The sequence below is a fragment of the Sesamum indicum genome, linkage group LG12 (genome assembly GCF_000512975.1).
Source record: "Sesamum indicum cultivar Zhongzhi No. 13 linkage group LG12, S_indicum_v1.0, whole genome shotgun sequence".
Classification (NCBI taxonomy): domain Eukaryota; kingdom Viridiplantae; phylum Streptophyta; class Magnoliopsida; order Lamiales; family Pedaliaceae; genus Sesamum; species Sesamum indicum.
In genome coordinates, this window is record NC_026156.1 from 3449227 (window position 1) to 3461454 (window position 12228).

The 12228-nt window shown below is 36.3% G+C and overlaps 3 protein-coding genes and 1 pseudogene across 4 annotated transcripts; all 4 read right to left on the reverse strand.

The window, feature by feature from the left end:
- On the reverse strand, positions 2061–2615 carry LOC105175420. Its single transcript, XM_011097855.1, has one exon. It carries the CDS (start codon positions 2613–2615, stop codon positions 2061–2063), a length of 555 nt encoding a protein of 184 aa, XP_011096157.1.
- Positions 3225–5143, reverse strand: LOC105175421 (annotated as a pseudogene).
- On the reverse strand, positions 6062–8675 carry LOC105175374 (CRIB domain-containing protein RIC10). 2 transcript variants are annotated; one of them, XM_020698253.1, is made up of 5 exons: positions 8213–8675; positions 7746–7972; positions 7534–7631; positions 7315–7399; positions 6062–6479 (listed from the first exon to the last, which is right to left on the reverse strand). In XM_020698253.1, exons 2-5 carry the CDS (start codon positions 7789–7791, stop codon positions 6253–6255), a joined length of 456 nt encoding a protein of 151 aa, XP_020553912.1. In that variant the 5' UTR covers positions 7792–7972; positions 8213–8675; the 3' UTR covers positions 6062–6252. The 2 variants fall into 2 exon arrangements, with proteins under 2 accessions (XP_020553912.1, XP_011096104.1); XM_011097802.2 differs by having other exon boundaries at positions 7746–7899; positions 8213–8674.
- Positions 11167–12222, reverse strand: LOC105175423 (probable dolichyl-diphosphooligosaccharide--protein glycosyltransferase subunit 3B). The gene has a single exon (XM_011097856.2). It carries the CDS (start codon positions 12091–12093, stop codon positions 11620–11622), a length of 474 nt encoding a protein of 157 aa, XP_011096158.1. The 5' UTR covers positions 12094–12222; the 3' UTR covers positions 11167–11619.

A 12228-nucleotide genomic window follows, 5' to 3' on the forward strand; every position in this document is an offset into this window, starting at 1 on the left:
CATTAATTCGTCCATGTCTGGTCCCACCTCTCTTGCTAAAGTTACTAATTTTCTAATTCAGAGAAAAACCGTGCAGAAATATTATTTATTTATTCATTTATTATGGATAATTAGTTCATGCATGTGCCTCTAATATCCTATAAATAACGAAACCTTAAAAGTCATTACTTACTTGCCTACGCCTGCAAAAGAACATTGCAATATTTATGAACAATTCTCATATATAGTTTTCAGTTAATTAAACTATTTTTTCTTGCAATAATAACTTACATGTATATATGTAATGACAAGTATTTGGAGGATTGCTGGAGGAATATTGTGATGTGTATTCATCTCACTTAATGTGAATTTATTATATTATTAATTCATTGATCGAATCATATATCTGTTCGTTTATTGCTATAAATATAATATGTAATTATCATGTTTATTTAAAAAATGAATAAATTTGAAAGACCATTCAAGAAATGACCCCCAATTAAAATGTAATGTCTCACTATATATGTAAAGACAATGCGATAAAACTCATCATAATTAATAATGTAGGGCCTTTTAGCTAATTAATTTTCTATTTCAAGTCGCAAAACACAACAACAGTAATAATACTAATATATGCGAGACATATTAATTTTTGTTTTATTGTCGATTAGGTTGATCGAGCGATTGGAAACATGGGTATTTTTCTTTGCTTATTTTGTTATTTGGGTTGTAATATCACTTTCAAGAAATTTAAAAATAATATATATATATATATGTGTGTGTGTAATAATTAATGTGAGCATGTCAAACAATTTAATTTTGGTCATTAAATAAAACAATGTAAAATTTATTATGATATAGTTATATAGGTACGTACCCCCAACACATTAATATATTAATGGAAAAGCATGCATTAATGCCACCATCCTTGACATCCCAACTGCACACAAATGCTTTGGATTTTTCAATCTTTATTGTACGCCCAGTTGAAAGCTACTCCCTGCTTTGTCACTACCCTACCCTTAAACTTTTTCTTTTTTCTTTTTATTATTGTCCTAAAATTCATTTATAATAAATATACTGGAATTTAACGTTAAATATTTCTTGCAATTAGATAACAGGGGTTGTAATTGAAATTACAACTATAACTTTTTATGGAAGTATTTATAAATTTACAAAAAATAATAGTAACTCGACATAATGTCAGAAGTGTCAATATAATTTGCTTTTATTAATTTATTTAATTTGAAGTGAGAGTGGGAGGTAGGAAATGAACAGGTTTGGTGGGCAGCTTAATTAGGTTACATTAAATTATGGGAAGAAATGAAAAAGAATGGTGAAAGTGTTGTAATGAATGGTTAAAACCATAAAGCCGACCACCTTAATACTGTACTACTCCCAGTCCCAGCTACCACTGCATGCTCTCTGCTATATATGCTATTGCTATACCCATCCCTGCTTTAGTTTAAATTGCCTTCTCATTGGTCTGATTTAATATAACTTAATTGGGTCACGAAACTTTAATTCTTACCATCAAATTCGGGTCCGAATTAAAAGGAATTATTACATCAAATGTGAATATGACATCTGCATCAACAAATTAATTCCATGGATTGGAAAAAGTCTAGTGTAATTTTCCTCACGGGCCTTACCTAATCATCTAGTGGCTGAAGCTGATGCATACCTACCACCTACAAATTTCACATGCTTAATTTCTCTTGAATCTTGATATAGATCACTTAGCTTAACGTTGAAGTCTTATAAATAAGTTTGATGCTACAAGTTCGAGTCCCATCAGCATGAATATATTTATCGTGATTGAAATAGATATTTATATGTGAGTTTATCATAATTGGAGTTTGATCAAATTGATGTGTTCTCATTTTATTGATATTGATACGATTATATAAATCGCTCTTTCTATAAAAAAAAAAAAAAATTTCCAATATAATGTTATATTCGGTATTACTAAAGATGGAGAAAATCTATAAATAAGACTAACAACAAAAGCCCCAATAACAAGAGTACATTTTTTGATGAATGAATAAACTGGCATAAAATTTGTGGGAAACAGATGTTAATTAGTATATAAGTTTTGACCTGCAAACAGATGATGCATTCTGAGTTTGAAAGTAAACAGAGATGTCACATGTGCTATATGCTGTTGCCTTTATTTTCAAGAAATTCAGCACCTTGGCTAAGCCGTGGAGGGTAATTGACGACGTAAAATTCAGGCAGCCGGAGGCATATTCCTCCTGAAAATAGTAATTGGTCACCAAATTGTCGACAATCACCAACACATCTGTGCTGATATCGTGCTTGCCACGAGCCGGGATCGTGTCCTCCTCTATTGCTGCTTCAGCTGCAGGTGTACCATGATAACTTATATACGCGGTAGTGTTATCGTACTTGAAACTCCCGTAGTTAGGATTATCGACAGTGACAATGATGCCTAGTGTGACATTGAGATGAAGTGGATTTAGCAGCCCACTGAAACTTTTCAAGGTGACTTCCTCAGTAGTGATTTTGGGCTCTTTAGGTTTGAGCAGGGTGAGGTAGATGATTAATATTGCTGCAAGAAGAGTTGCTATGACAATAGCTGTGGCGAAACAGCATATTTTCAGGGCTCTAGTCATACTTCTTTTATTTTTTTTTCTTTTTCCTGTTTTGACAGAGAAGTACCTTATCCGAATTGGCAATCAAATAAGTATTGCAGGCTTAAGAAAAGGCCAAGAGATGGATAGTTTCAAGGTGATCTTTATTTGAGTTATGGAAAAGACAACTCTTCAAATGTTCATTTCAATGAAAGAATGTTAGAGGTTTAACTTATTAGGCGAAGACGGTCAGTTTGCATGTGTATTTAATTTTGTTTCCTCCAAATAGTAGAATTTTATGTATGACTAGTGTTTTCTACTGGTTTGTTGTTGGGACAATCCAAGTGCAAAAGACAAATTGAACAAACTTTTGTGGTGGTTAGCAGGCTGTTGCCTTCAGTAGTAACGACGGAGCATGTTATTCCCGTCTGTTTCTTACACAGAGGTAAAGAGACGACAGGAAATTAGCCAAAATACCTAATGACTACCGATTAGTTCAACTTTGCTTTCCTGGAAGGAAACAGCCAGTAAAACTTCTTGCTCCAAAGAAGCAGTTTCTGGGAGAAAAAGCCAGCTCTAGGAATAGATTTGTCTTTGGAACTAGCTGTCTGACAGAATAGCAGTTCTCCTAAGCACCATCTGCAATATGCATCACTTTCCAATCACAGGAAGGATCAATTGCAAATACTCAAGACCACACTGGAACGACCATTTGATCACACCCGAAGAATTGTGATCCACAAGCCCACGCATTATGAAGGCAATTAGCTTGAAATTTGCAGGAGAACGCCAGACGTCTGACTTTGGAAGTGCACATTCTTCCCTATTAAATAAACAGCCTCGATGGGAATACATCACGTTCTGTGATGTGTCCTGTATGAATCTTATTAAACAACAGCATAGATTGCTGCTTACTGGGTGCCCTCCGATCTGTTTCAGGGTGCATTACGTACTACCTGGCAAGCCCATCAAGAAAACAGTGTTGTTCAGATCTTCATGCAGCATCCCATTAAAAGAAAAAGCCTTCTGAAAACCTGCACCAGCTCTTTTGAATTGAAATGCAACAAACCAGTCCTCAAAATTCATTTCTTTCCAATTGAAAGCCGCAATCCTGGCCGACCAACCTTGTCCGTAGTTACTACTTACATGCCAGTTTATGCTAACCCCACAATTATCAGGACAGGGCCATGGGCTTGGAATTTTGAAATGCTTGATTCTTGCCCAGCCCAAGGCCTTCTCTGATCTGTTTGCAAAGGGAACAAGAAGTGGTTCAGGAGGGAGAAGCAGTGCTCGTGCATCTGCATTACACTTCCTTATATCTCCACAGGAACAGGCGCAGGTATTGCACAGAATGACAGATTCATTGTAGTAAGCAGAATAAGATATACAACATCGTGCTTCTCTGCTTTTAGGCTTGGCAATATTGCAGACGACTTGCCAACTAGCGATTGCTAGGCTGGTCGCCTGAAGCCCACTTGGATCCAGGAATTCTGTCTCGTCAACTCTTAGTATCTGCCCACATTGGTAATGTGAATTGAGAACTCCCAAAAAAATTTCCATCTTTCAGGAGGATGGGATTCTTCTCGCAGTTCATCACTTGACAGAAATCAAAATCTTGGTAGTAATTTCCGGCTGCACCGTAGATGCAATCTCTAACATCTTTCTTTTGGGTGTATGCGCCTCTCATGGAAGAGATAAACTCTCCCCTCATCCTGTCATCCACTGCCAAGTCAAGTTCCAGTGATCCAGCCTCCCCATAGGATTAGCGTTATCGATGGTCACCTGAGCAAGGTAGTTAGAATCGTATGATTGCAAGATTGTAACTTATGATGAGGTCGCCCTTTCTGCGTTTGAAATACTTGGTTGTCAAATTCTTAGCCTTAAATTTCAAATCTCTCACACAGCAAACGTATATTCTGGTTGCTGCCAATTCACACAGACAGGATTATAACTAAGAGAGAAACGCAAATATCTGAAATCGATGAATTTGTTCTCTAAAACCTATGATTGCTCACCTCGACGTTTCAGGCCAGGACACTTGTATCCATCATTTTCAAGCCTGAGAGCCAGGGGCATAGGATATCCCGGCAGCTCAATCCCAAACTGGGTGCCAGATAATTCAAGTTCGGCTTAAATTTGGGTCAAATCTCCAGCAGTATTGACAGAAATCTTCAAATTTGTCTGAGGGTAGCCAGAAAGCGCAGTTCCCTTTCCGACAGGAGCCGGAGATCAGCTCCATTTATAGTAACAGCATTAGATGCAGAGACTAAAATTTCTTTGTTCTGAAAGTCAACAAAGATTTCTCAGTTTTTGAGTTCATACAGGCCAGCATGTATAGTGACCATGGACTTAAAGGCCCAGGGCTGTGCAGTCGTGTTCTTTAAATGCGGATACTCTCTGGTTCGTGACATAAAATTATACGTGATGTAGATGCCGTTGCAGTCCTTTGCTTCTGGTGGCGGATCTGCTTCGCCATTGTTATCACTACCATAATCTTGCGCTCTGCTCACATATACTATGAAAATATTCAAGAAGATATACAAGATCACCATTTTCCTGATGAAGACCATTTTAAGTCCTCCTTTGATGAAGTAGTCAGTTATATAAACTGAGGTGGATATTTGAATGGGAAATTTTCAGATCAAAGGAAGCGTGGGGGTAGAAGCCATTGTCGGTTTGATGGAACGGAAAACCCATCTGAGATTTAGAAAAGATAGTCGTGAATTGAGTGAAGACTGAGTCAGGTGGAACTTCCTCCGACAGAATTGGTGGGGTGATTAACTACCAACTACTGTACTACAAACTACCTTTCTGCTAAAACAAATGTTGGCGACATGAGATGTAAACCTCAGTTTATTTTTCTGAAAATTTGATCCAGGGAATTTGGAAATAGCTACAGATAAAGAGAAGCTTATTTCACTCGTAATCTTTCCATGGAGAAAAAGAGAACAAGTGGAGCCTTCTAATCAGAGCATAAGAGCCTCTAAAATATTACAACGTTAGTCATTGCTAAAGTAAGACTAGAACAACACCGAAATACTTGTTGCCCATTTGATAAGAAACTTCCAAGTATGTTAGATATGTTGCAAGAAAATACCAGAACAGCTGCATATCTATACCCAGAGCCCAGAGGAAGGATGATTCATGGAACAATTTTGTATGTCAACGTACAGTACCAACATTTTTGCAAAAATAATGAAAATGAGTCAGAAGAATATCATTTTTAAGGTCTAGAAAAACAAGGATTAGAAACAATAATTAACATAAATAAAAAGGTTAAAACAAACAGTACTACAGTTGTCCTTTAGTATATGTCCAAATCCAATAATTTTGCATCAGCACAACTAACAGCTTTATCTTTACAAGGTCCTCCCCATCTCGGTTCCGAGCGAGGAGGAAACTAAGAAAACAAAAGAAGAGAAAGAAAATTCAGATTCACTCATCACCGTCACGTTTCAACATTAGATATACCTTTTTTTCGCCTTAGATCTCTAAACCCCCCCTTCAAATATCACCTCAATAGCATTCGCAAACGTGCCCAAGCTAAACAATGGAAATTTCCTACAACATCATCTACTCAATTTGTGGCTTCTGCATAGGATTTTCCCAAAGTACAATAAGAGGAGTTTTATGAAATCTGATAAGCATTGATCGATATTCCCTTTTCCCATTTCTGCTTTTATGCAACTTCAATGTTTGTCGGGTTTGCATTCTCCTCAACAAACTTGCTCTTCGACTTTGCAGCTCTGGCTGCCCTTGAGGTGGATTCGGAATTAGACGTTGGAGAGGAGGGAGCTGGCTTACACTTCTTCCGTTTTGGCTTCTTCTTGACAGGAGGAAGGTCTGACGGGGGTGTGTCTTTGAACATCTCAGTTTCGGATTGCTGTCGTGTGGAGTCCCCAAAATCTGGGTAAGGAAAACAAAGAAAACAAATCAAAGAAATGCATACGACCCCTAGATTTTCAAACGCTCACACCAATGCAGATATAAGAAGGTATTTATGCCCCCATCAAATCTCCAAACATGGCCACCAGCCTCCCGATAGTAAAATAGAACAACATCCAAGTGCATCTTTCGTATGTATATACGATCATTTCAGAAGCTTTTACAAAAGAAAAATCCAGCAGATACATGCTCGGCAGTGGAATCTAGTATCAAGTGGCAACATTTATCAATTAATGAGACGTTCTGCTTCATAATTGGCTTCAATCCTATTAAATTGTTTACTTTCCTTTCTTTTGTTTATTCATGGTACTGCTGCAAGTCTACCGCTTCACAAAGGCAGTCTTTTTTCAAGGCCCATTTCCCCAGACATCCAGACAATGTGCAAACACCTCGTGACAGATCAGTCAAAATTTCCCCTGCTTTGAGGCAAAGGATCTTATGAACTTTTACTCTCTCACAAATTATGTCTTAAAAGAGTACAACACGACATAGGACGTATTATCATTTTCCAGTAAAAATTGCTGTCCGTGAGAAAGCTTTAGATTTGTCTGAATCGATATTGCACATGCACACTGTCCCTTTCTTGAATTCTTGATGTACTATTTGCCAGCACTTCAAATGCTTTTCCAATTCCTCTTAACTGTTCTCAACATTCTGTCTCAGGGATAGACTAATAACGTAGATATAAAAGGGATACGAGCTGATTATGATTGACTAAATTATTATCACAAAAAAATTAAGAGAACAAAACGAAAACTAGAAAGAGGAGAAGACAACAGAGACGCCACGAACAAACCTTGAGACGACCATGGAGAAAGAGCAGAACCGGAGTTACCAATTGATGTTTGTGCAAAATCAGGCCCAGTCTTGAAATTATTCATCTACATATCATCAAGAAAACACGAAATTGTCAAAGAACGAAGATTCTATGGAAAAAAGAGAACTTTGTCCTAACTGAACAAAGATTATGTATGTAGAATTAGAGAAGATACAAAACAATATGGACCAAACATACCCAAGTAGGAGCGCTCCCTGATTGTCCATCCCACCCAATATGTGCCACATGCTTAACATCTGTCGGACATCCAATCTCTATTTCACGGTCCTTCACAACTACAAGGAATCAAGAATTCTCTGCTTAACCCTCAAAATTAACAGAAACCATCAACGTATTTGGTAAAATTTGGACATAACGGACTGCAAACAAGATCAGACAAAGGCATCTACCAAAGATTTGAGACATATATTTGAATCCTTTGTAGATCCCTTTCATTGCTGTTCACATGAACGAGGTACGGCTCCAATGAAACTGTTGTCTTCCAGGATATGAAGCACAAAGTAGAAGACAATACCAGAAACTTGTCGAAAGATGTTCCTTTGCCTATCACAAAAGCAAACTCATTGAAGCACTATTAACAATCTGTAACCTTTTCTTCTCATGTAAAATTCTGAATCTGAAAAAGCGTAAAGAAAAGAATTTCAGATTCGAAACGGGGTGACAGTGGGGTTGCTTTTCTGAGATTGACAGCGCAGCTCATGAGAATGACATCTATATATAAGATAAGGTGCATGGTACAATACTATCTTTTTGGCGTCGGCATTTATAATCAAGAACGGATATGTAGTAGAAGAAAGCATAAAGATATATCATTTCTTGTCTACTCAAATACCAAACATACGAAGCCCATATTTACCTTGTCAGAGAAGAATTGAGATGAGACAGGGAGAAAGTTTTTCCAACGAAGAAGCTTGTTCTTCTCTCCTCCTCGTTGCAACTTCCATGTAACTTCACATATTGTAGGTAAACATATGTTGCAAGAAACATGCACGCAAACCTAATTGAATGAAGAGCTCTTGTATGAATCAAGAAACAAGCAAGAACTCGACATAAACATAGGAAGAAGAAGAAACAAAGGGGGGGTTGTGGGCATGAAATGAAAAAACCACAAATGTGGATTGCTCAAGACTTGAAGATTATGGGTGATGGTGACATATTGTGAGGGGCTACAGGTGGGTTTGGGAATGCTTTTGAGGAGAGAGAAAGAACAAGAGAGACGAGAAGGACAATAGGAAGAGAGAGAGAGGAAGAAAGAGCTGGAGAACCACGAAAATCTCCCCCCAAAAAAGGGGTGAGGGGTGGATTTGAAGGACATGAACAGAGGAAAACTCACAAGAATTTTCACAAGGAACTCATTTACAATATAGTAATAACAATTAGAAACTAGTCAACTACCAGCACCCAGATCAGGTTTAGCTGCACATGAATTAATTATAATACAAGTATAATATATTTATTATATAATAGGTGTATATTTTAGAAAAAATAATAAATTACAGAGCAAGTGTACAAATTTAATTCGACAAAACTTGATTTGAATTAATACACTTATTTTGTAATTGATTTAATTTGAATAATTTTTTTTTTAATATAATATCAATAAAAACAATGTTGGAAGTCAATAGTTTGTGTCGGGTATTTAAGGAGTGGGGGTTTAACGTTGTAAGGGCAATAAATGGGATTAAAGGAGTGTGATGGGAGGAACGGGTGCGCGTCGGGTCTAACGTCAATGTCTGTTTGCCTGTCTAAATGCACAAATTAGGAGGTCGTAGGATGCGGGAAAGCACCCTCAAAATTCTTGAAAATGATATTAGTAATAATTATTTAATTCTAAAATCCGTTAGAAAGTCAAGCTATTAAGTTTTATATTAATGGTTTTTTTATTATGAAAATTAATAGCTGGATCTTTTCTAAAAAAAAATATGATGAAACGAGTTTTTTTAATTAAAAATATCTCGAATACAAAAACTTATTTTTCTTTAATCTTTTCTTTTTGTTGAAATAGGTGAAATATGTTTTTTAAAGATTAATAATGGCTATCTACACTATTTATTAGATCAATCAATATCACTATTTTAACACGCTCTGTTGTTTTTAATGTAATTTTGTACATTAGATTTTTTTTTTTTTTTTTTTATAAATGGTAAATGGTTGACGATCAAAACCTCTTATTTATCCTACTTAGATGCTATGTTAAGCGATCATCCCGAAAAGTTAATTTTAATATTATCACGAAGATGTAATTAATATTTTTGGATCACCTGAGAAATAAGGTCATCTGATATAATTTTGTTTTTACTCCTAAAGAGTTGATACTAATAGACTACACTTAAATTAAACTCCAACATGATTATTGGAGTGATGATCATTTAGTGAATAAAATTAGGGTCCATTTGAATCTTGATTGTACGACTGTGGGGGTCCATTGCCTTCCCACTCCAAGCCCACATAATAACATTGCCAACAAACCCAACATATAAACTAATACATAAATTTCTATCTCTGTCTAATAATACTTGTTAAAGTATAGTAATACTTCAAATATTTAATTTGGCAAGAATGGGGGAAGTAAGGGGATCCCAAATTGTCAGAAATATGCATGATACAATTGTTATTCGTTCAACTCATGTTAATGGCCATCCATTCCGACACGCAATACTTAATTTGTTAATACTGCAAATGGGATTTTTTTTTCTAAATAATGAAATAAAATTGATAGGTGGATGGCTATAACATGCATCATCATCATCATACAAAACAACATTAAACTCCATGACTGATGATTCCAGCTGCCTATACATCACTACACAATTATAATTGCCAGTTAAGCACTTTTTCTTCACAGATACTCCTAACCTAATATTGTTCGGATAGTTTTCATTGTTGTAACCACGTTCTTGTAAGTTGTTGGTTGCAGTGAGGCATCCCTATATTTCATATTACTCGAAATGGAAACTTGTTGCTCTTTTTCAGACAGCTGATTCTCATGCCCGCCGCCTTCAGTTCCTTCTCACCAAACATTTTAAGGCCAGAAACAATTCTAACTCTATAAACATCATGTTATGTTATGGGGGTGTTTGCAATCATTTAAAATTAGTGTTTATTAGTTTAGTTTTAAAATAAGTTGAAAATAATGATCATTTTGATACGCAATTTTTGTTTTTAAAATGCTTAAAGTAAGTTGAATTAAATTAATAATTATGAACAACTTCTTACTCATTAATTTATACAATGTTCTAAAAATACCCCAATTTTTTATTCTTTTTTTCTCATTTTTTACTTTTATCTTTAAATAAATTCAACTTTGATTACGTACACCTAAATTTGTAAATCTTTTCTGCAACTTATTCCAATAATAGAAATAAGCTATTGAAAGAACAGAATGTTGTTCCTGAAGGGTATGAATGAAAGCAAACAATTGTCGTAAATAATGATTGTTGAATTAATTTTTAATTGCTAAAAAGAAGAAAACTTATAATTGGCTGGAGCAGGCTGGATTTATTTGGTCATACGTGATGTGATGCTTATTTTTGGTTTTGAATCTAAGAACACGTAAATCAGTTTGATATTTTCAGACCAAGTTCAAATTACTATGATGTAATATCAACTCTGAATAAATACCAACTGACTTGCATACATATATACATATATTTATTTATATATTATGCATTTATGTAAAGTCGCGGACACTATTGAATTAGCTGGGCCGGAGTATGAGCCCTTCCCTTTTATGGGACCAAAACTTCAAATTTGTTGAGATGGTTGCCACACAAAATTACTACAAAATAGAACAGAGTGAGACGTTCTTGATTTCATGACCAATTCTTAGTCGAATATATCTTCCAAATAATGTGGGCTGTAAATGCAATTCTATAATTTTATGTTGCGTGCTACACAGAATGGGCTTTATTTCTGTTTGTAAACAGAATTGGACCAAAATCTTGAACTGGAGTTTTGTAGCATTCGGGTCATATTTCCACACAACAAAATTTATGTTAATCTATTAAAGTTCTGTTGGCATCCCCACGCATTTCTGTTGTCATAACAAAATTTCGTCAGGAGAAGTGAACTTCTCATGTAGTGGATGAATGCAGAACTACAGAAGATATGGCGAAAATACCAATCAGAAACTACAGAAAAGTCGCACATTCGGCACACTCAAGTCGTCTTCATCGCTGTACATGGTGCATGTTTCCTACATGTTCTGGCTGGCCAAGTCTTCATACCTAAAGGCAGAAAGTCCACAGAGTCTTTTCATGAGAATCACCGCCAACTGGAAGGCCAGTAGCCATGAATGCGATACCCTGATTTCCAATTACCCAAGAGAACCACCTTCTGGACTGCCCAGAACAGCACAAACAGGATCGACATCATCAGCCATCTCTGCAGAGACCTGTTCCTCACTTTAACCAGCCCGTGTGTCAGAAAGGCTAACAAGAGCCCTACAATCGTGTACAAGAAACCAACACTAAATCCCTCAACACCCAACTGTATCCCTGACCCATGATAGAAGAATAACATCTTGCTCGGGTCCCGTTTGTCCCTCAAGAACAACGGCATTTTCCTGATTATATTGAACATCATTCCTGAAACACTGAAGAAGTAAACGAAAATTGCTGCGCCCATCCATGTGATCTTCTCGTGCAAAATTGTGTTCCCGGAAATTAACTTCTTTACAAGAAACGGACTCCAAATCAGTGCCACCGCGCTCACAAAAATGATCTGTTTCTTTGACATAAACGGCGGGCGTTTAATAGGGCCCACCGAGAGTTTAGTTCTAGACACAATAAACTGAGCCAAGGACTCGGGCAAATCCGAATAACCATCCAACTCAACGGAATCATTTTTTAGATCAACGGCGGAGGGTTGAAT

Bases quoted from the DNA above. Each gene is read 5' to 3' on its own strand.
- LOC105175374 (XM_020698253.1), bottom strand. From the start codon at position 7,791: ATGAAAGGGATCTACAAAGGATTCAAATATATGTCTCAAATCTTTG. The intron at 7,400-7,533 runs GTATGTTTGGTC...GATGATATGTAG, and splicing joins CAGGGAGCGCTCCTACTTGG to ATGAATAATTTCAAGACTGG. The intron at 6,480-7,314 runs GTTTGTTCGTGG...TTCCTTACCCAG, and splicing joins TTCTCCATGGTCGTCTCAAG to ATTTTGGGGACTCCACACGA.
- LOC105175423 (XM_011097856.2), bottom strand. From the start codon at position 12,093: ATGTCAAAGAAACAGATCATTTTTGTGAGCGCGGTGGCACTGATTTGG.
- LOC105175420 (XM_011097855.1), bottom strand. From the start codon at position 2,615: ATGACTAGAGCCCTGAAAATATGCTGTTTCGCCACAGCTATTGTCATA.